Below are 22,717 nucleotides of genomic sequence, written 5' to 3' on the forward strand. Positions count from 1 at the left end.
TCATGGGATTCCAAATGCAACGCCTCCCACTTTACGCAGACCTTGAAAACGAAAATTCATCTAGTAAAAGCACTTTGCATGAAGCATGCAAGCTATCCAGCAGTCACCGAATATTGCTGAAACAGCTGAAAGCATCTCTCTGTTTCTTTTTACTCAAAATTCTGCATTCCCAGCTCCCGGTAGTTTCCATGATTTGGAAAAAAAAACCTGAGCCACACACAAAGACAAAACCCTAAACAATACAGATTAAAGGAACATGAAACAAGAAAAAAAAAAAAAAAAAAGTGTGCCTGACGTAAGGGAAATTATGATACAACTGACAAGGCTGCATGCATTGCTGCATTTTATTTTTTATTTTTTGGTTGTGGAGATAAAATATATTGGATTGGTGGGTGTGGTGTGAGAATCTAATAATCTAAAAACTCTGATCGCAGAGAGAAGTGTCGGAGAAGAGAGAGCTACAAAGCTCACTTTTTTGAGAGGCCATATGTGTAAAAACATTAGATTAGCTTGCGGCCCCCCATGAAAAACAAAAGCTTTGTACCTTTTCAGTTAAAAGTCCTAATTTTTTGGTTCTCTCTTTACATGGTTTTGTTCTTGCTTTATTCGCTAGAGAACAAGACAATGATTCAATCTGGAAGACATGCAAGCTTGGTGATATATGAGTAGAGATTATTGGTGGAATTTGGTCCATAGGTTTTCTAAAGTCGACATTATTTATTTATGTATGGTTACCAACTTACCATAACCTTTTTATCCCCATAGATCTAACTTGATGTAACTTCTAACATGCATAGCTAGCTACCGTGAAAATACAATAAGATGAGATATCCCATATTCAAGAGAGCTACCAGACGTAGTAGGTGTAAGACTACCTCATTGTGTATGTCAATGGTTTGTCGATCAAGTCACTTGATCCTTTCGTAACATGATAATCAAGTGATCTTGCAGCCCTAATTGAGCAAGAATCGTGGAGTCTTAATTTTGTCGAACTAAATGAACTTTTATTTCGCATGAAGAGAAATGTTAAGAAGACTTTCTAAAAGTGAAACTTTGTACTCTGCCACCTCACAGTTTAAGGATAAATCTCGTGCCAATATTATAAAACAGTATGTCAAAATATGAGGTGGCAGAGAGTCCCACTTTTGAGAGAGTCTCCTTAGCATTTCTCCTAATATTAGTATGCTGAGGTGTACAAAGTCAAAGGACTTGATAAAGATCTAAAAATAAAAAGGTTTTAATCAAAGAATAGTGGTGGACAGAGACCACATCTAAAGTCTCCATATATTCGAACAATTTGAAAGGTTTCTTTGGTAGGGATATTTTCTTTATGGCATTTAATCTATTTCATGCTAAGAGAAATGCTAAGGAGACTCTCTCAAAAGTGGGAATCTTTATGGACTCTCTGCCACCTCATGTTTTTGGTTCAATGTTTTATAATGTTGGCAAAGGATTAACGTTAAACATGATGTGCCAGGCAGTCCATGGAAAGTCTCATTTTGAGAGAGTCTTCTTAGCATTTCTCTTAGCCCAATTTAGTTTAGTGAGGCTTGGTGAAGACAAACAAACGCAACTTAAAATGCTGGTATATGATTAACGTTAAACTGTGAGGTAGCAGAGAGTCCATAAAAAATCTTATTTTGAGAGAGTTTTCTTAGTATTTCTCTTATAGATCAATCCAGTTCGGTGAAATCTGGTAAAGGCAAACAAATGCACCTTAAAATGATAGTGACTTTTAAATCTCAAAATATTTATTAAAGATTCTCAAACATAAGTCAAACATAAGAAGTAAACGTCTTTGCACAAGCCCATAGAACATGTCAACCATCCTGTTTGGTCTAACCATTGCTCTCTATGGGCCTAGAAAGATCACACTTTCACGAAGTTAGTATGCGGGCGTCCAAAACTATACGAGACATTGACCCAAAAAAATTCTATACAAGACAAAATACATATGCTAATTCATGTCAAATGCTTTGATGGATACTTTTAAGAAAGGCCTTTGGACCGATGTCATAGCAATACCCAGATGTGGTGGGTGAAATTTTCTGGGTTTTACATATTTTTTGTATTAAAGAAGTCTTTTTCAGTGCAAGAGTCATCAAAATGCGAGACATTTGACGTATCATAGAAATTGAGTTATTTGACATGTAACAAATTAAAGGAAAGAAGCAGCGTCTAATGAAGAAAGTGATTGAAGAATTGAAAATTTCAGAGTTAGAAGATTAGTTGCCGCTGTTATATTGCGAGAGTTAATGTTCTGAATTTTTTGAGTAACTCGACAAGGAAAAAAACAAAGATGAGTCAATTTTGACAAATTTGGATTTTTAGTCTCAAGACTTCTTTTTCATAAATTAGGGGTCTATTGTCGGTATTATGGATTACCTGAGACTTATTTAACAAAAATCTATATTTCGAATTTTACCTGTTTTAGGAAATCTTTGGGAATTAATTATTCTTATTTTATTTTTGGGTTAAGTCCGGATAACTACCCAATTTTTTGTGGGAATCCTAAATTGGTCTTAACTTTTTAAAACATTCAAATAACTACCTAAAGTTTAAAAAAATGGACTCTTTTTTTTATTTTTTTTATTTATTTTTTTTGTCAAAGGTAAATTTTATTACCAACAGGACAAATTTATACATAAGAAGGTCCAAATACAAGTGAAGCACAAAGCATAATGATGGACCTCCCACACAGCAAAGAAAGCCCAACCCAAAACAATGATTTGAGCCCAAAACACAAAACAAAAACCTAGCAACCTACTATCCCAGCTGTCGTTGGAGCACCTCGAACCGAGCAAACTCCAACCCAGCACCAGCTAATACCTCCAAATGACACTGAAGATCAAGCCACTCCAAGCCACAAAATTGTAAAATAAGCAAACTTCAACATCCACAAGCAACCACAACAAAGATCGAAACCACAAAACAAAGGAAGCCAGTGGAAAATTACATCCCACAAGCAATGAACCCGAGAACGGCAAACACAAGGTGGTGGTGTGGACACCCGAGTCGGAGCTCTAGACACCCAACAAAGTTGCGAAACGCTATGGAAAGAGGTGGTTGCAGATCGGGATAGTTGTGGAACTGAGGGATGAAAACTGGGACTTTCCGATCTTGGGCTAGTTTGGGGAACGATGAAAATTGGGCTGGAAACCATGGGGAAAAGCAGGCAGACAAAGACAGAAGGAAATGAAAACAAAAAAGAAAAGGGAGTGCCCCCAACCCTTGCCTTGGCGAGGGTCGACGGCTAAACTACTTGACGAAATTTGAAAGCTCACACAAGCAGTGAGAAAGACTCTCACGAAACGGAGAGAAAGGCTCTCACGAGGAGAGAGAAAGTTGCATTTCAAAACTAAAAAATGGACATTTGTTAAGTTCACTATCATTAACAGATGACATAGACAAATACGAAAGCGTGTTTTAAGTCTCAAGTCATTTATGATGCATTAAATCTCAAAACCAATGCAATGAGCTAAGTGAATTTATGGTTTAACTTGGTTAAAAGTGGTCGATTTAGGGGATTACAACTCCAAAGACAACGATTAGTGAAAACCTACTTCAGTATCCACCTCATCATTTAATTCTAGTAACGTCATCACTTAATGTTGGCAAAGTCTTCACTTAATGTCAACGACCTAACAAATGTCTAACTTTCAAAACGTTAGTTAGTTATTTAAAATGTTTAAAAGGTTAAGATTAACTTGAAATCATCCTAAAATGTTGGGTCGTTATTCTTACTTAACTCTTTGTATTACTTTTGAAGCTATAGTTATATAAACAACTTTTTAGGGTTGTATTTTAATAATTCATTCGTATTATTATCAATAGACTTTAGAGTTTTTTTCTAATTTTTTTTGAATTCCAAATTAGAATTACTAATGAACTTCAATTCATTCCATCCTACTTATCTGGTCGTAACTGTATCATGAAAGTTGAGTGCACTAACCCAAAAGGTGAGGGAGTAGTTGAAAAGAATAAAAAATATTTGACTGACAAACGAAAAACCGAAAGTAAAAACATTACCCGAAATTGGTCCAATAATCTTCTGAAAAGGATGAAGCTTTCTCATCGTGTCTTTTATCATTTCTTTCACCTTTGTATGAAACTTCAAAGAGAGATAAGAAGAAATTTTTTTATTGTGAATTTCTGATTGTTGTTTATGTTTGGACCTGATTTTGTCACTATCGGATGCACTATCTCCCTTTAATCCTTTGGGCAAAATACTGTAAAAGGAAGAAAAATTCATGGACCGACCCCATCGTCTCCATCATGTAAGAACTACGAGATCATCCCAAGGACGCCTTCGGCATCCAAGGATCGCAGACCGATCACAGGACACTGTTCAATAAGTGGACCGCATTTACTGTTCACTTATAGGTTGGGCATTAAGGGTCAGAGAAAGGCAATCACTCATTCTTAAAACCAACATTCTTAAGATCAAAGAGTCAGGTGGAAAAAAGTGGAAAGCTCTCCGTTCCTAGTTCTCCTGTATCTAGATCCTCCAAAACCACAAAAATCCTTATTTAGAATGAGATTCCAACTCAACACCTTTCCTTCTGAGATTTCGAGAAGAGTTATGTTTAGATTTGATTTTGTCACTATCCGCCCATCTGATTGAAGCCGTTCAATGAAAGAAGAATTCCAATTTTACACGTTTGACTCAAGATAATTGTCAATGATTTTTAGAAACATTATTATGGCATTATCCTAATAATTATTTCTAATTAACGAATATCTTGCAATCTTTTTAAGATGAGACGGACAAGTAATTTGGGACTCTATTTCGGATGATTAACGTGGAGGATATCCACAGCATCAGATAATAGAGCATCCAAGATGTGATGATTATCACATGAATAAAAATGGCATATGCTTGTAGATATTGTTTTGGCCAGGTGGGTAATCTTCAGAGGAGATTTGACTCCTAATGCAAGTGTGGATCAGGATTAAGGATGAGCGACGGTTATGACAGACAGATAATTACGATTATTGAATCATAACTGTTTAAGCCGTTGCTCATATACCCATTTACCTATTTACCTGGTTTTAATCCGTTTACCGTTTGTTACCCATTTACCATTTTTTACCCATTTATAGGTACATTTAACATGCGTTTCCGTATTTCAATATTTTAAGTCCTCATACCATTCCAATTAAGTTTACAGACAATATTTTTATCTGTTATCATTCAACATAATATATATATTTGCTAAGAATTGATTTATTTGCTAAAAAATACCTCTCATTACTTGAGCAAATTAACAAGCAATGCATTACGCCATTAACAAGCAATGGATATATGTAGAGGTGATAATTTGTAGCATTTTTTGTATTGGGATCTAAAATGGGCAACAAACGGACGTCTTGCTTATATGTAGAGGTGATAAGGCGATCCAACAGACCATGTCAAAGGGTCATAAGGCTAAAACTAGCTCGAAATGACATGAAAGCCTTCTTCAGCTTAGGACTAGGCTAAAGGGCTTGTGGGCCTCACAAGGCCAAAACCACCAAATCAGGCCAGTGGGCTAGCCATTTCCAGCCAACTCGATGAGCCTAGCCCACTTTTTTTTTTTTTTTGACGAATTTTTTTTCAAAAAAAAAAAAATTCTAATTTGTTTTCCTACACCATTTCTTACATACTTTTCATCATTCCATACTATCTTACTTCATTTTATTTCAATTCTTCACATTCTATTCTCTTCCAATAATCTTTTCTTTAATTTTTTTTCAATAATTTTCAAATGGCCACCACTTTCAATAATCTTCCAATAGATCCGAAAATCTTATTTTAATATGGTAGTTTAATTTAATTAGCTATATTAATTCAATTAAAATAATAAATTATGTTTGGCCTATTGTCATTTGGCCCTCTCTGTTGGAGATGATTTTTTTTGTCAAATGACTATATTTGGCCTATGACCCTTTGGCCTCCTCGGTTGAAGATGATATAAAATATGACCTGATACTTTTCATTAAAATATAATTTTTTGCAGGACGCTAAACATAAACCTTTAGCTCTCATTCGGTTGGAAATGACCTAATAAGCAATTGATAATATGGTTGTTTTAATTATGAGTTAAAGGTCTACTTATCCTAGGATGTAGCATAAAAATGTGTCTAATTGTGGAACAACCGAGCTCCTGCTTCACTCGGTTTCTTTTGACTTCCACACAATGTTCTCATATACAACAACAAATATTCGATGTCAATATTCAAGCTAATATGTATGTTAAAAATTAAACAAGCAGTGACATTTGGAACTGCATGTTAGAATGTAGAACGGGCACAGACCCAAAAATGCAGTGGGATGAAATTTTAAGCTAATTTTCCTTGGTTAAACATTATACAGTCCCCTTTGCTTTTATGACATTTCCCCAATTTTATGAACCTGTTAATTCCTTAATCTGAACACTTTTAGGGTTTTTAGTTTTTTTTTATTTTATTTTAAATTTTACATGTCTTAAAATAAACGTTTATATAGATAGCCGTTTATAATTGCGCTTAATACTTTTAATCAAACATTTAAATTTTATTAGTAAATAATTATATTTATAATAATTTATTTCTCTAAATAGTTATTTAACTCTAATTTTAAATAAGTAGATAACAACAATTATCCGTACTCATGATATTTTGTCTCTCTCTAATCAGGATGTATGCATTGGACAGGGTAAAAGATGATGGCTGATGGATTTGGGTAATCATGAGATAAGAAGCCTAGGTAAGCTAGGTTTTTGGGCATGATGCGATAAGCCTACATAGGCTTTTATTTTGTTTGAAAAGTCACCAATGGCTATCTGAAGGATAGATGACCTTCCTAGAGTTTGAGTTGCTGTTGAATTCTACACACAGTGATACTATTTACACTCATTTTTACTTTTTTTACATTTCTTGTTAATTTTTGTTTTTTAATTTTTTTTAATTCATTCAATCTAAAAGCTAAAAATTAAAAATATGTACGAAAAATTAAATGAGATGTGTGAATAACACACTCTTCTACAAACACCATCAGGTCGTGCTAAGCAATTATTCAACCCTATAAATACAAGACTTTATGCAACGAAAAGAAGTCATTTCAAATCAATACACAAATTTGTTCTGTGCAAACTCTGCTTTACACAAAATCCTCTAATCCTTGAGAAAATATTGACCTTTCTTAAATTCATCACACACTTTCATCAAATAGTTCTTCAGTTAGGTTTAACAACACTGTGGTTGGTAACCGGCGACATCTTCAATTAGTTTTAACAGCACTGGAGCCGTAGAATCAAGCAACCTAGGAGCACCTTCAGTTAGGCTTAACATTACTGCTTCAAGACCGAATGGTTATTTATCCAAGTCTCGGTCAACAAGGATTTTTCAAATCCTTGTTGAAAGAGGTTATTTCATTAGTCTTTTCGACGAAGTGAGGTATTACAAGTTACATCATTCGACACATTGGAAGCCGAACTTATTTTATGATTGGATATTCATAAGTAAATTTCAAAGTTCTGAATTTCGACAGTCGAACTACATTTACAATCAAGACGCCTATCTCTTTTGAGTATTTGTGTCCGTACAGTTTGGTACTGATTCGACGCACTTATATTTGCACAAATATAATTACAGTGCCCGAGCCCGGTGCCGATGATTCGTGAACTTCGAAGAAACTAATAGCCTTGTCTTCAGGCTCTAGAACCTAGAGGCCAAGACGAGTTCATTCGTTGACCGTAATCGTAAGATGCATAATTCAGCAACACGTTTGACATTACCACCATCACAGTAGTTTTTAGGGTCAACAGTTTAATACATAAATTTATTTCTCAACCACAAAAAAAGTTTATGAATTTATATGATACTGCAATTTTATTTTGTGAGAGTAATTTTATACAGGGTTCCACACCCCCATTTTTATTTCTTACACCACCCTTTTTAATTTTCGACTGACATTTTCGATCGGTGGATCGAATGAATTAGAGAAGATCAATGTACAAAAATAAAAAGAAAATATGTGAGAAGTAAAAAAAAGGAAATTAGATCCCCTCCTGAGTAAATGGTGGGGATCCCCATGACCTACTACTATTGAATTTTGATCTAACGGCTACAAACAGGGGATCTCTCTAAAAGTTATAATATTGTAGCAGTTAAATCAAAATCTAACGATCCGTGTTAGTGAGTTATAAGGATCTCCATCATTTGCTCAGGAAGGGATACAATTAAAAAAAAAAAGGTATATGAATAGCATTACCCTTTTGTGAAGTGACATACATTAGCATTGCAAAGTATGCTTGACCAGCAATAATTAGCACCCCCATCAATCTTTACCCCGATTCGACCAAAATAATAATAATAATAATAATAATAATAAATCAATCTTTACCCCGAGATCCAATATCAAAAGTGTTTATTTATTTAATCACAATTGGAAATTTATCTCCCTAATTTTTGAACAATAATCTGGAGCAAATACTAATGGACAAATGATAATCATATATTTATCTTCAAAAATTAATGAACAATGCTTCATGATTAATCTCACTCAATTGGAGTTCTTCAGTTTTTGGATTTTAATTTTCGTAGCTGAAAAATTCCAAAATAATGTCACATGTTCTTCAAATTCATCATTATTATCTAATATGAATCTTCAAATTCAAATTTCGTCAAGATTTGAGCCGAATTAAAATATTACAATAAAAGGATACAAACTTTCAAATTAGCATAGATTATACCCAACACACTGCTAAACTTCCAAATTTCTGAGTAAAAAATTGTACCAAATTTGAATCCATAGGGTCAGCAAAATTATCATTCCAAAATCAAAATGGGTACGAACTTTAAACGTAAAAACAAACTTCAGAGTCTGAATAAAAATAGGAGTAGCATAAATTTATATTAGAATTGAACAAGTCCTCTAATTGTGATGACCCACATGATGACATATTGATGGTCTGGCTTCCTGCAATGCAGATTTGATCCTTTTTTATCATTGGTCTACCAGGTTGCTTCCTTGTCTTAGGAGACTTTACTATAAATCATAGCGCTCAAATAATCCCTAGTGTAATCAAAAGAGCTTGCACCATTTTTCAAGATTGGAGCAAGTGCGTATGAGCAAGGAAAGCCTCTTATTTGCCAATGCCTACCAACCTGTAATGATGCAATCACCTCAACCTCCATCTCCAAACATAAGAAAGCGGTTCAACTTTCAAAATTCTGAATAAAAATGTACCAAATTTATGAATAAAGAATGTACCAAATTAGACTTAAAGGTACCAAAATCAGACTAGAGCAAAGTAAATGTACATTCAAACCAGACTTGATGTTTAATGTACCAAATCATCGAAATTTTGAAATCGAAGGAACCATAAGTCAAATCACTAAACCTTGAGCAAACTTCATGATACACTTCAAAGAATGCAGTGGCAAAAAATTGGGAAAGATAGAGGTACCCTGATGAGTGCATCTCTCGAATATAGCACCTTCCATATCCAAAGAATAAAGAAAAAAAAAAATCCAAAATAAGCTGGTTCTGCATATATGAAATGAATGCGGTATTCGTAGTTCACATTGTTTGATTGAAAAGCTGGTTTTGCAGTCACATGGCCTTGTAAAAGGAAAAAAAAACTTAATTCACGCATTTTTTACAAACACTTGTTGTGCATCGTAAGCAAAAACATACAAGCTACAACAAAGTACTCCGTTCAAGTCATCAAAATGAAGATACAAAACACCTGGTAAAAAAAGAAGAAAAAGAAAGTAAAATAATATACCTCGAACTGGTCGTAGGATCTCCAAGCTTCCTCTGCAAATGCATGCGTAATTCTTCCCCGCTTGAAATACCTCCGACTCGGTAGAACTATGGGTTCAAAGATTACCCGAGTAAAAATCTTAACAAAGTTTCCGCAATATAAGAATCCTGAGTGAAGTAGCTAGTATCGGTTATTTCAGTTTCGAGGGCTAGAGCTAATTCTTACAGGAAAACGCAGTAATTCCACGGACGATACGCCGGGGGAGAACCGTCCGAAAACCGACGCAGTATCTTCAAAATCTTCTGCAAAATATGCGTAACGATCGTGGAGGGAAAATGGGTCCGACTCAAATTCTGGGAATTGGACGATGGATATCCACGTTGATATTAATGATTTTGAATGCAAACATAAACATAAATACCAGAAACTGAATAACTTGACAAAGTCTTTTCCCACTAAGTAGAATCCGCCTAGAACTCTATTGCGTTCGGTTCTGTGACACGTCTTCAGTTAGATAGGGAGAGAGAAATTATAAATTAAATTTTTCAAAAAAAATAAAATAAAGTTGCCAGGGAAGTATGTGAGAAGTGAAATGCTAATGCCCGCACAGTCAAGGGACTTTGGTAATAAATTTAAATTCAACAAGGTTAAGTAAAATGACATATGACAAAAGATTAGGTGTATGGTGAGCATACACTACAGTTATGATAGTGAGCAAAAATGCTCTCTATTGAGTCATAGAGAATTGGAGACTGGGAACTAGATAAGTTAAGAATGTTGAATTTGGATTCTAAATGTCTATACAAATCCAAGTATACTCTATCAAATTTGATTATAAAAAAATCAAGATTTGATTATAATTTTAAAAAATAATTAATTTTGGTAGATTAAGAGGGATTTTAAGTGAATTCTATGCCTAAAAGCATTTACAATCGAGATATAAATTTGAGATGTGAAAGCCAAATTTACATCTCACTTTATATTTTCGGAAGATGTATATTTTAGTTTTACTTCAACGAGAAAGATGTAAATTAAAGATTCTATTTTAGTTCATCCTCAAAATATGTAAAAAAAAGTTGAATATATTTATTTACTTAAAATGAGTGTTAACCATTTTTGAGCCAACAAAAAAAAGAGTCCATTTTAAGGCTTTTTTCATTGAAGATGCCCTTGGTAAATCTAGCATCTTCCCTTCAGATTTTGAAGTAATTCACTCAGAGTTCGCATGAAGTTTATGAAGGTGCATTAAAATTTTACCCACCCTGAATTTAAAAGGATTTTTATTTTTTTTAATGTCATATGAAATTATACATTTTTTTTTAATTTCTTTTTATCAAGGATAGTGCTATCCATATATTTTTTTTTACCCTTCACACACTATTATTAATTTTAACCATGGATCTTCTTCATTCATTTAATCATACGACCACAACCTTTTATAAATAATTAAACTAGTGTGTGTCTCTTTATTATACACCTAGTTGAGTGATAAAGTTTAAAATTAGAATCAAATATAAGTTGTGTTAGATTAAATTAATTCTTTATGTATACACATTGTTTTTTTTTTTTTTTTTAACAAACGATATTATCTACACTAAGAGGCGAGAGAGTGAGCTAAGCCTCATAATGAGCCAGAAATAATGTGCTTCAAATTCACATTTGGCGAGAATCGAACCTAAGACATATCACTTACAATAGAAGAAGAATACTACTAGACTGTAATACGAAGTAACTTTTATGTTTGCACATTTAGAATCAGAACATAAAGTCTTATGAGATAAATGAATTACTTGATAACTTTCTTGAGAAAAATTATTTCAATTCCATTTAGGGTGATGCTATCACACTTTTTTTCCTTTTCACATATCATTTGTTTATTTTATCTCTTGATGTTCTTCAATTCACGCAAATTAAAATAAGTATGCAGTGATTAAAAAAAAAGGAAAATTAATGAAAAGGGCTTGAAATTTTGAGTTTTAATGATAAAGACAAAATAAAGGGTAAAGTGAATAGTACCAGGATTGATTTTTTAGTGTAAAAATATAATTTTTCGTTAAAGTGAATAATATTGTAAGTTTTTCGTTAAAACTCTCTACAGAAAAAATGTGTATACTGTATAGTACAGCTCTTCCAATTACTCTCCCAAAGCATGAACCCTATCGTTGGAAAGACGCAGCAGATTAGACTCTACCAGCAGAGGCTTTAACCATCAATTTGACCAGTTGACCTCACCCAAAAAAGAAAAGAAAAACCTCAATTTTGTTTTACGTGAGGACACGGGGATTTCATCGTAATTTAACGCTATATTTCCCTCGAAAATCACCTTAAGAGTGGTATTACGTCCACCCTACTGTCTTATTTTCTCACCTTATTTTATTTTTTCACTTTCAAAAGTGTCAAAAGAAGAAAACACTCTTTTCTCACCTGCCATTTCCTACAATACCCTAATGTGATTTCAGCCTTTGACACCTTTACTCCGCTGGAGTGCCGCACCAACTCCCAACATCCAACCCAGGTCCCCCAACCATCGGAACACCACCATGGCAGCAAAACTGCCTCACCAACCATCTTCCTGTTCCCTTGCATAGTCTAGTATTTTATTTTTCATATGAATTTCAAGTATTGCAGATTGCAATGGAATTCAATGTGGGGGGTTATGTATTTAAAGTTTTAGAAAGAAGGGAAATGAGAGAGAAGGGAGGTGAGGTTATGAAGCAATGATGAGTGATATATGATCGGTTGGTTCGTATTTGATTAGATCCCTAAAATTAAGGTATTGGAAAAAAGAAAAAATGAAAGTAGAAATACTTGTTTACAAGAGATGAGATTTTGTCCTAGAAAGGCACAATAACTAAATTGAAAGAAAGAAATTTTTTTTCTTTTACAAAGATGGTGCACGGGCATAAGGAAATGGGCATCCAGCAATGTGCAGCGAGCAAAGGAAATTGGCAATCTACAGTATATTTTTGTTTTGGTCCTTACATGTCATTTTACAAAATGGTAAAAGTGACATTAAATTTATACTAGAATGTGGGTGAAAAAAAAGATAATAAGATGAATTTATCAGCACTCTTACCTTAATTAAACATTTTTTATTCAAACCAGGAACCACAATGTTCCACATTCCCGAAACTGCCCCTCCACCTTGCGTTAGAATGGTAAATAACAAGAAGTACATGGAGGAAAGAAGAGGAAGATATTTTGGGTGGGGATGAAAAGACGAAAAGGACACTGGAAATGGACTATTCGAATTCCATCGTGCCATCCCAATGCCGAATCCAGCGGCCCATATAAATCCGTGTAAATAAAAAATATCCCAGCCGTCGGATGGATCGTGGGCAAAAGGGAGCCGTGGGTTGGGTTCTCTAGAGTGCCACGTGGCAGTGGGACTTTTTCGTTCAAGTTGGATGTATAAGTAGCTGTCAAACCCTGAGGCCGAAAGACCCACAGTGGTAGAGAGAGAGGGGAATTTCTAGGGTTAGGGTTCTGAGATTTGCGAGAAAGATGAGTGAGAGGCTGAGCGGCACCGTCAAGTGGTTCAATGACCAGAAGGGGTTCGGCTTCATAACCCCCAACGACGGCGGCGAGGATCTGTTCGTTCACCAGTCCTCGATCCGATCCGAAGGTTTCCGCACTCTTGGAGACGGCGAGACGGTCGAGTACACCGTCGAGGAGGATGCCGGTGGCCGAACCAAGGCTGTTGACGTGACTGGCCCAGAGGAGGGTCCCGTTCAGGGCAGCCGAGGCGGTGGGGGTGGTGGACGAGGCCGTGGAGGCGGCGGTGGTGGAGGCTACGGTTTTAACGGTGGTTCTGGAGGGCGAAGCGGTGGCGGTAGAGGTGGCCGAGGAGGTGGTGGGTATGGCGGAGGAGGCTACGGCTCGGGTGGTGGTGGGTACAGCTCAGGCGGTGGATACGGAGGTGGAGGCGGTGGCGGTGGCGCTTGCTTCAAGTGTGGTGAGTCTGGACACATGGCGAGGGACTGCTCTCAGGGAGGTGGAGGCTACGGAGGCGGTGGAGGCGGCTATGGAGGAGGCGGCCGTAGCGGTGGTGGAGGCGGAGGTGCTTCTGGAGGGTGCTACCAGTGCGGTGAGTCGGGCCATTTCGCTCGGGAGTGCCCGAACAGGGGTTAAAGCAGTCGTTTCCAGTTCAGCGTCTGTCTGCCTGTGTGGGTGGTGCTGGTGTGTTTGGTTTTTGCTTAATTAAGTGTTGGTTTCTATGAATCAAAAACTCGTTTCGAGTAGTCGTGGTTTGCGGTTTTATGGGTCATCTCTTTTGATTTCAATCTATGGAAACATGAAGTAAATGATGATTCCTTTTGATGTAGTAATTTTTCTTTCTTTCTTTTTGGTTAAGGTTTTTTTAGTGAGGATTTGGTGTTAATCTGGCAGAAAATGTGGATCTGTGGTTAGTGGTTGGATGTTGATTCATACACATTAATATACTCTGCTCCTCCTTATTTTGATTTGTTTATCGCTGCGCAACAACTGGATCCTTGTGGTTTTAGGGTTTATCTGATTTGGGAAATTTCAATTGACCTAAATCGGATGTAAAAGGACAATAATGCACCTGTCATTGTTAACCATTTACAGAAACGTACCATTATGGGACTGTTTGTGGCCACGCCTATGTTGTGGTTGGGTCATTTGGTCATTTGGTTTTAGGTAGGTGAGTGGAAAGCGTCTACTCAATGCGTTACACATTTAATTGCGTATTTACTTTAATTGGGTCAGATTCTATCTCTCTGAACCAACTTGCGCCGAGGAGGAGATTATTTGTTGATGTCGACCAACCCTAATTAAAATTTAGCGTACATTAACGCAAGGCACAAAATCCTTGATTGGCATCTAGGACTGGATTAGGTGTTCGATTGACGTCAAGGATCGGATCGGATAATATACTAGATTCAATCTGTGATCAAGGATTGGATTGGATAGTATAATACATTCATCAACATTGATGAATACATGGAGGGATATGTTTTCTTCCAATTTCTCCCATCTTACCAAAATGTTTTAGATGTAATTCAGTTCAATCCAATTAAGGAGTAATTCAGTTCAATCCAATCATGAACGTCAAAGGAGTCCAAAAAATTGTTCATGTGTGCAAACAAACCTTTTAGCGTGTGACAATTGAAGTAAATGAAATGAGAGTCAATCGTAAAGGGTAAAATTTATGTCTGGCAAAGTTTTAAAAAACGTTAGGCGCTAGTCGGGCGGCTGATTGGGACTCAGAGCCTAGGCGGACTAAGCAGATTTAAGTAAATTTATTATATTTTGTATAAATAAGTGTCTGTTTATACTTGAATATATATAACTTCATCATAAATTATAAAATAGAATGACATATTTATTATGAAGTATTGAAGCTGTTGATCCTAAAAACTACTAAGCCTACGTGGCGCGCAGGCCAAGTAACTAATGAGCTAACTACATCATTCGGTTATGTGCGGGGCATGCCAACTCGACGGTTGAGCTCGACGGGGGAGTAAAATGTGTTTATGTTGCATTGAGCGCGCTGCTGACTTCTTGATCTTGCTACTATGGTCGAGGAAGGAACACGTCTCGACTTTCAGGTCTAGAGCCTGAAGACAAGGCTACTAGTTTTGCAAGTTCAATATCAGATTTGGCTTTTAATGTGCCGAATGTAGTAACTTGGTAACACCTCACTTCACCGAGAAGGTTGATGAGATGACCTCTACCAACAAGGACTCGAAAATCCTTATCCACCGAGACTTGGATAGGTAATCAGTCAACTTCGAAACAGTGTTGTTTATCCAAACTGAAGGTGCTTCACGATCGGCTGACTCTATGGCAACAGTTCTGTTTATCCCAACTGAAGATGTCACCGATTGTCTTCACAGTGCTGTTTATCTAAACTGAAGATATGTAGGCGAAAAAAAAAAAATAAAAATCTCAAGGTTGTTGAGAGGTTTCGCGTAGAGCGAGGGTTTACACAGGGCAATTTGTGTGTTGAATTGGAGAGACTTGAATGATGCACTCCATTCTCTATTTATAGTAGCAAACCCCCTTATGGCCGAGCTAGAACCGTATTCGGATTAGAACTCCTCAACCTAATCTGATTAGGTCTCGGCCAATCCTAACTCCAATGAAACTTTGAACCAACCTCTTTTAACAAACCAGATTCATCCCTTAAATCTCAGCATCCTTAGCCTTAGCCGTAAGACTCCTTGTTGCACTAGGTCTCGACTACCTTACCTTTATCTAAACCAATTCTCCTAATAGTCGGACTCGGCCGACCTTGACTAAATAGCCCATGATAAAACTCTCAGTAGTCACTGGGCTGATAGTTACTAAACTCGGCCCAAACTATCATTTTGGGCCCAAACTATCATTTTGAGCCCAAACAGAAACATAATGAAAACATGGGGAACAAACATATAATGCGTTCATTTAAGTATTCAACAAGTCTTTTACAATTTATTGAAAAAAATAAAATGCAAAATCAAAGTTATTTATTTTCTATCAAAGTGAGTCGCGACCTAGGCGAGTCTGGGTAGGCTAGACAGTTTGGGCGGGTGCCAACAGGTCTGGGCGCCCTGTCTTAATTTTTAAACTCCTAGGCATTAATTGGGGCAGTAGCTAGCCGGCTAGTGCCTAAGCTAGGTGGTGTTAAGCTGAGATTTTTAGAACAGTGATGTCTGGTGATTGGGTAAATCAAAAGAGAATCTAGACTTTAAACAAGTTGAGAAGTAGTAACGAACAAAATTTGGGTGAATTTTTACCTTGAAGAAAACAGCAAAGTTTCAGTTTTTTGGATTTGCATGCATATATGCAAGTGAACTCGGAAATTTGTGGGGTTAGTGATGGAGTTTGTGGGGTTAGTGGGGTTTAATTTAGAGTTAAGAAATTTGGGAGTGTGTGGAGGACAATTAAATAAGAAGTGGACAGCAAATAAGATGGATTAGTGGTGATTTTTGCCTGGTTTAAGGTTTACATGTGCTTCACAGTCGACATGAACCCAAAAGTTCAAACTTATTTTATACAATGTGGACCTGCTTTACTAGACCAGTTTATGGGCTTTGATAGTGAGGCCGAAATATGAATGGGTGGGCTTTCATATGTTTTCTACGGACCCATTAGGGAATCTGATGGCCTAACATTTTACCTCCAACGGGTTCCCACGTATGTTAGTTGGGTATATAGTAGGATCTTCTTCAAACACCACTTCGCTGGCCTATCTGGCATTTTTTTTTTCGAGCAACATGAGTGAAGTAAGTCTCACAATGAGTTAGTCATAGTAACTTGGTTTGAATTCATCTTTAGTGAAAATCGAACACAATATCTCTACTTACAAGTGAAGAAGAATACTTATAAACAAAATAGTATGCAACACTTTAAAAATTCGAAGTTTACGGCTTCTCAATTTTTCGCTCTATCAGGCTCTACAAATTTGGTTATTTGAATGTAGAAACTTTAAAGTTTGATGAGTTCATGTATAATTATTGGAGAACAAGAAGAAGGTGATACGGGTGAACCAATTAAGCATATTGTAGACGCTTTAAGGCCACGATCTAGGGTAAAACCAAAATCCGATCAAATATAGGTCACCTACTGTAAGACATAACTAACGAGCAACAACGCAGATTTAGGATCACATCAGACATGTAAATAGGAGACAAAAAAGACCAAAAATTCCAGTTACCTGCAGAAGAAGAATTGAAGAAGACATGCATGGCTTCCAAGGATCACAAGGCAGCAGTCGTCTACTCTCAGCAATCAAGATATACTAGCTATTTAGAACGTATACTGTGAGAGCAGGGACGCTATATATAGTGATTAAGGTTTTAAATTAGTCAAGAGGATTCACCAAATCACCATCATATCAATTAGTGTTGACACCAGGGCATGTATTTTTGTAATTAAAAGGTTTTATTTATTTATTTTTATTTTAAAAATTTTCAGTTTTGATTTGTTTAAATTTTACTTTTGACTTTTAAAATTGTAGCTCATTGATTTAGTGTCGACATCTCATGGAATTAGTGTCGACACCATGGCGGCATGTATTTTTTGTAATTTATTCATATCATTTATTTTGGAGGTTATGGGTGCTTCCATTTTCAGATTCAATAATCATTCCCAGGTTGCTCTGGTTATAAAGGAAATAATTGTTGTAATTAGTGTATAATATTTGTTTACTTGAGAATTGCTAAGAATACTCTATTTCAAAAATGTGACTCTTCATGCACTCTCTGCCACCTCGTATTTTTTGGAACATTTTTTTTTTTAAATTTTGGTGCAAAAATTAACATTAAACTATGAAGTGACAAAGAATCTATGAAAAATCACACTACAAAAGAATCTCTTTAACATTTCTCACCTTATTCTAGTCTAGGTCAATCCCTCATATTGAGAAGACTGTCTAACTTCCCACAATCTCTTTGTAGAAAATCCAATTAGGTTTTCTATATTGATTGATTAATGAGGTTTACAACGCACACTTATATACATGAGTGCATGCTAAAATAGGTAAGAATAAGTTGACTTACAAGAACAGAAACTAAATATTACAATGATACTTTCCTATACAGCTGCTATATGACCAAATCTTCATTCTTGATTCTTGCAATCTTTAACACTCCCCCTCAAGTTGGAGTGTATGTTGATTACACTCAACTTGCTAAGAAGACTTTCAAAATGGGAGGTACTCAGTGCCTTGGTGAATAAATCTGCCAATTGTTGTAGAGTTCGTACATAAGTAGTTTGGACAACTCCTTCTTGTATCTTTTCTCGAACCAAATGACAATCGATTTCGATGTGTTTTGTCCTTTCATGGAACACGGGGTTGGATGCAATATGAAGTGCATCTTGGTTATCACAAAACAAAATAACTGGTTGTGAGTGATCGACACATAAATCACTAAGCACATACTTCAACCAAGTTATCTCGCAACATGTAGACGCCATGGCTCTATATTCTGCCTCCGCTGTTGATCTCGCTACTGTGGTTTGTTTCTTTGTTTTCCAAGATATGAGTGAATCTCCAAGCATGATGTAATACCCCGAAACTGACCTTCTTGTGTCTTTGCATTTTGCCCAATCTGCGTCGCAATATGCTTTCAACTGAAGTGAGCTTGTTGAGTGAAGCATGATGCCTTGCCCTGGTGACCCTTTTATGTACCTCAAAACTTGGTGCACTGCATCTAAATGCGGCAGTCTAGGCTTGTCCATGAATTGACTTAAAATGTGGACAGAGTAAACAAGATCTGGCCGTGTTATTGTCAAATAAATTAGACGTCCAACAAGCCTTCTTTATGCAGATGGGTCTTCCAGTAACTCTTCATCTGTTTGTGTGAGTGTCAAGTTTTGATCCATGGGAAACCGTGCCGGCCTTGCTCCAAGAAAACCAGTATCCTCTAATATATCTAAGGCATACTTTCGTTGTGATAATGAGATACCTTGAGATGACCTTGCAACTTCGATGCCCAGAAAATATTTCAATTTTCCTAGGTCTTTGAGTTTGAATTTGTTAGCCAAGAACTCCTTTGTCTTCTCAATAAATGGTAATTTGTTGCCTGCCAATATCACATCATCCACATACACTAGAATAGTAGTAAGGCTGGTACCTCTGGATCGGACGAACAAAGAATAATCCGCATTGGACTGGCGATAACCTGCGGCCTTGAGTGCAGAAGAAAGCTTAAGGAACCACTGTCTCGAAGCCTGTTTAAGCCCATAGAGAGACTTCTGAAGTTTGCATACTCGTGTCTCCCCCTTTCATCCGTATCCAGGTGGAAGGCGCATGTAAACATCTTCAAGTAAATTGCCATGGAGGAAAGCATTATTGACGTCAAGTTGATACAAATGCCAACCTTTGGCAGCAGCAATAGTAAGCAATAATCGAACCGTGACTAATTTAGCAACAGGAGCAAATGTCTCGGTGTAATCAAGGCCTTCGACCTGTGTATAACCTTTGGCAAGCAAGCGTGCTTCGTAGCGTTCCACTGAGCCATCGGGATTGAGTTTGACTTTGTAGACCCATTTGCAGCCGATGGGTTTCTTCCCAGGTGGAAGAGGTTGGAGGGTCCAGGTGTGGTTGGCTTCAAGAGCAGTAACCTCATCGCGCATGGCTTGGCACCATTTGGGATCCTGGATAGCCTGCAGGTAAGTGTGGGGCTCTTTGACAAGGGAAATAGATGTGGTGAAGGCACAATGAGTGGGGGACAGGCGAGCATAAGTTAAAGAGTGAGAAAGAGGGTGAGAGGTACTACCTTTATGTGAGCCAACGATAGAGGCCGATGATTGGTGAGGACGAGAAGGCAGCGGGACACCAACATGAAATTGTTGAAGGTAAGAAGGTGGCCGAGTGATGCGGGAAGACGAACGTTGGGGTGGTAGGTTTGGTGGTATGTCAGCTGGAGAAGGAATGGGGTTTGGAGGTGGAGGTATGGTAGCAGGTGTGGGTACAAGAGGGTCGGGAATGTTGTCTCTGGGAGAAGAAGGGTCGTTGACGATGGGAGGGGGATGTGTGGTACTGGGCGAATCAAAAGAGAGATCATCCATGGGAGATAGATATGGTAAGGTTGGTTGAGGGTTGGTATCAGAGTGTGGTGCGGAAGAATGAGTAGAAGGAAAGGTATGTTCACGAAAAAGTACATCACGGGAGACAAAAATTTGACGTGTGTTAAGATCATAGACTTTGTACCCTTTCTTGCCATAGGGGTAACCAAGAAATATGCATGGGGTAGACCTCACATCAAATTTAGACGGATGAGAGGCGTGCGTGGATGCAAAACATAAACAGCCAAAAACTTTCAAATGGGAGTATTTAGGTGGTTTATGGAACAAAAGGTCGTGAGGTGTTTTCCCATGCAAGACAATGGTGGGTGTACGATTGATGAGATAAGCTGCAGTGAGTATGGCTTCTCCCCATAAATTGGTAGGTAAGTTTGCTTGAATAAGTAAGGCCCAGGCAATGTTGAGGAGGTGACGATGCTTACGTTCAACCACTCCATTTTGTTGTGGAATGGCAACACAAGTGGTTTGATGGATAATACCCTTGGTTGAGTAGAATGCAGCAAGATTAAATTCGGGACCATTGTCACTCCTAATGGTCTTCACTTTGTGAGAAAACTGGTTTTCAACGAGATTGATAAAACTTGTCAAATAATGTCGTGTGTCAGATTTGTGTTTCATTAAGTAAATCCAAGTGGAACGAGTGTAGTCATCAACAATTGTGAGGAAATAATGTGCTCCAGTGAGTGAAGCAACACGAAACCACCCCCCCCCCCCCCAAATATCCATATGTAATAGTTCAAAAGGCTTACTAGTTGAAATTGAACTTAATGAAAACTGAGATCTTGTTTGTTTGGCTAGAGGACACACAAGACAATTATTCGAAACAAAAGAACCAATAATATTTTTAGGAAGTGAAATATGATGAAGGGCTTTGTCAGAGAGATGCCCTAGGCGTTGATGCCAGAGTTGGGATGAAGCTTTCGTAACAACATGACAAGTGGACAAGGTGGGTCTTCCGTTGGTGTCATCCAAGAAATATAGGCCTTCTCACTCAGTCCTCGTCCCAATCATCTTCCCCGAACGAAGGTCCTGAATCACACAAAAGTAACTTAGAAAAATGGTGATGCACGAGGACTAATAGGCAAGTTTACTGATAGAGATGAGGTTGAGTTGGAACGTGGGGACACAAAGGACATCATGTAAGATAAAATCTGGGGAAAACTGCATGGTTCCTATATGTGTCACAGTAGCATAAGAACCATCTGGTAGTTTTACAGTTTTATTTTTAACAGGCACAAAAGAGGTCAGCAAAGTGTGTGAGGAAATTATGTGGTCTGTGGCACCGCTATCCAAGATCCATGATGACTTCTGATCATGAGAAGTGAAAAAAAAAGCTTTACATGAGAGATCATTTAGAGAGGAAACTTTACCAACGTTGTTTGCCTTGGCTTTATTGCCATTGAACATGGTTAAGATCTGCTTGCATTGGTCAGGTGTAAAAGGGAAAGAATTTCCCAAATCTTTCCTTTCAAGGTTGCTTGAAACGTTATTTCCTCTCGGTCGCTGCTGTTTAGAATGACTTCTTTGTTGCTCCGGATCTGTCCTTTTAAGCTTTCGACAATAATCTATCGTATGACCCTTCCATCCACAATAATCACACTTTAAATGGGCATGACAATCTTCAGAGGTGTGATTATCTTTGTTGCAACGAGTACATTTCATATCAGCACCCTTCTTGCTAGAATCTGGTCCTTTTGCAGCAAAGACAGCAGCTTCCTGAACTGGCGTTTTGCCTGTGGTGGTGTTGTGCTGCTTCTCATGTCGCAGTACAAGGGAGTATACTTTGTTGACGGGAGGAAGTGGATCCATCAACATAATTTGATCCTTTACTGCACTGAATGTTTCATTAAGTCTCATAAGAAATTTAATTGCCTTTTGATTTTGCTGGAATGCTAACACATGTTGCAAAGTGTTGTAGTCGCAATCGGGTAGGCTAATCGCAACATCTCTCTCATCCCACAACGCCTTGAGTTTGGTGAAGTAGGAACTTACGGTTATTGCTCCTTGGACACAATCATGAATTGCACTTTCAATATGGTATAACTGCATATTGTTTGTTTGAGAAAACCGTTCTTTCAAGTCTTCCCAAACTTGGTATGCAAGGTCATAATAAATGACGCTTGATTGAAGTTCTGGTGATATTGAATTTACCAACCATGTTTTAACCAGGCTGTTACATCGATCCCACTGATGCAAGTCTGCTGCAGCAACCTTTTGTTCTGGTTTCTTGAAGGTTCCATCAACAAAACTAAGTTTGTTTTTGGCTTTCAATGCACCGATCATCGCCCTGCTCCAAGTGTTGTAGTTGTCTGGAGTGAGCGGCTGAGAAACGAGCATCATTCCCGGCTGATCGGAATGATGCAGGTAATAAGAATGATTAACGTCAAACGTGGTTCCCTCCATTGAACCAGAGGGCTTGAGTTTGTCATCGTTCCCTGCCATGATAAGCG

General features: G+C 37.4%; 1 protein-coding gene and 1 long non-coding RNA gene across 3 annotated transcripts; one reads left to right on the forward strand and one right to left on the reverse strand.

Moving 5' to 3' along the window:
• Nucleotides 1-8,734: 8,734 nt before the first annotated feature.
• Nucleotides 8,735-17,482, reverse strand: LOC148696886 (uncharacterized). Of its 2 annotated transcripts, none has more exons than XR_015962850.1 (3): nucleotides 17,395-17,482; nucleotides 9,753-9,838; nucleotides 8,735-9,129 (listed from the first exon to the last, which is right to left on the reverse strand). It is a non-coding gene; the product is annotated as an uncharacterized LOC148696886 (long non-coding RNA). The 2 variants fall into 2 exon arrangements; XR_015962849.1 differs by having other exon boundaries at nucleotides 8,735-9,195.
• On the forward strand, nucleotides 11,295-14,194 carry LOC137725321 (glycine-rich protein 2). The gene has a single exon (XM_068463968.2). The coding sequence runs from the start codon at nucleotides 13,236-13,238 to the stop codon at nucleotides 13,860-13,862; it is 627 nt and encodes a 208-aa protein (XP_068320069.1). The 5' UTR covers nucleotides 11,295-13,235; the 3' UTR covers nucleotides 13,863-14,194.
• Nucleotides 17,483-22,717: the final 5,235 nt, after the last annotated feature.

This window comes from Pyrus communis, chromosome 5, assembly GCF_041283825.1.
Source record: "Pyrus communis isolate YQ-2024b chromosome 5, ASM4128382v1, whole genome shotgun sequence".
NCBI lineage: Eukaryota > Viridiplantae > Streptophyta > Magnoliopsida > Rosales > Rosaceae > Pyrus > Pyrus communis.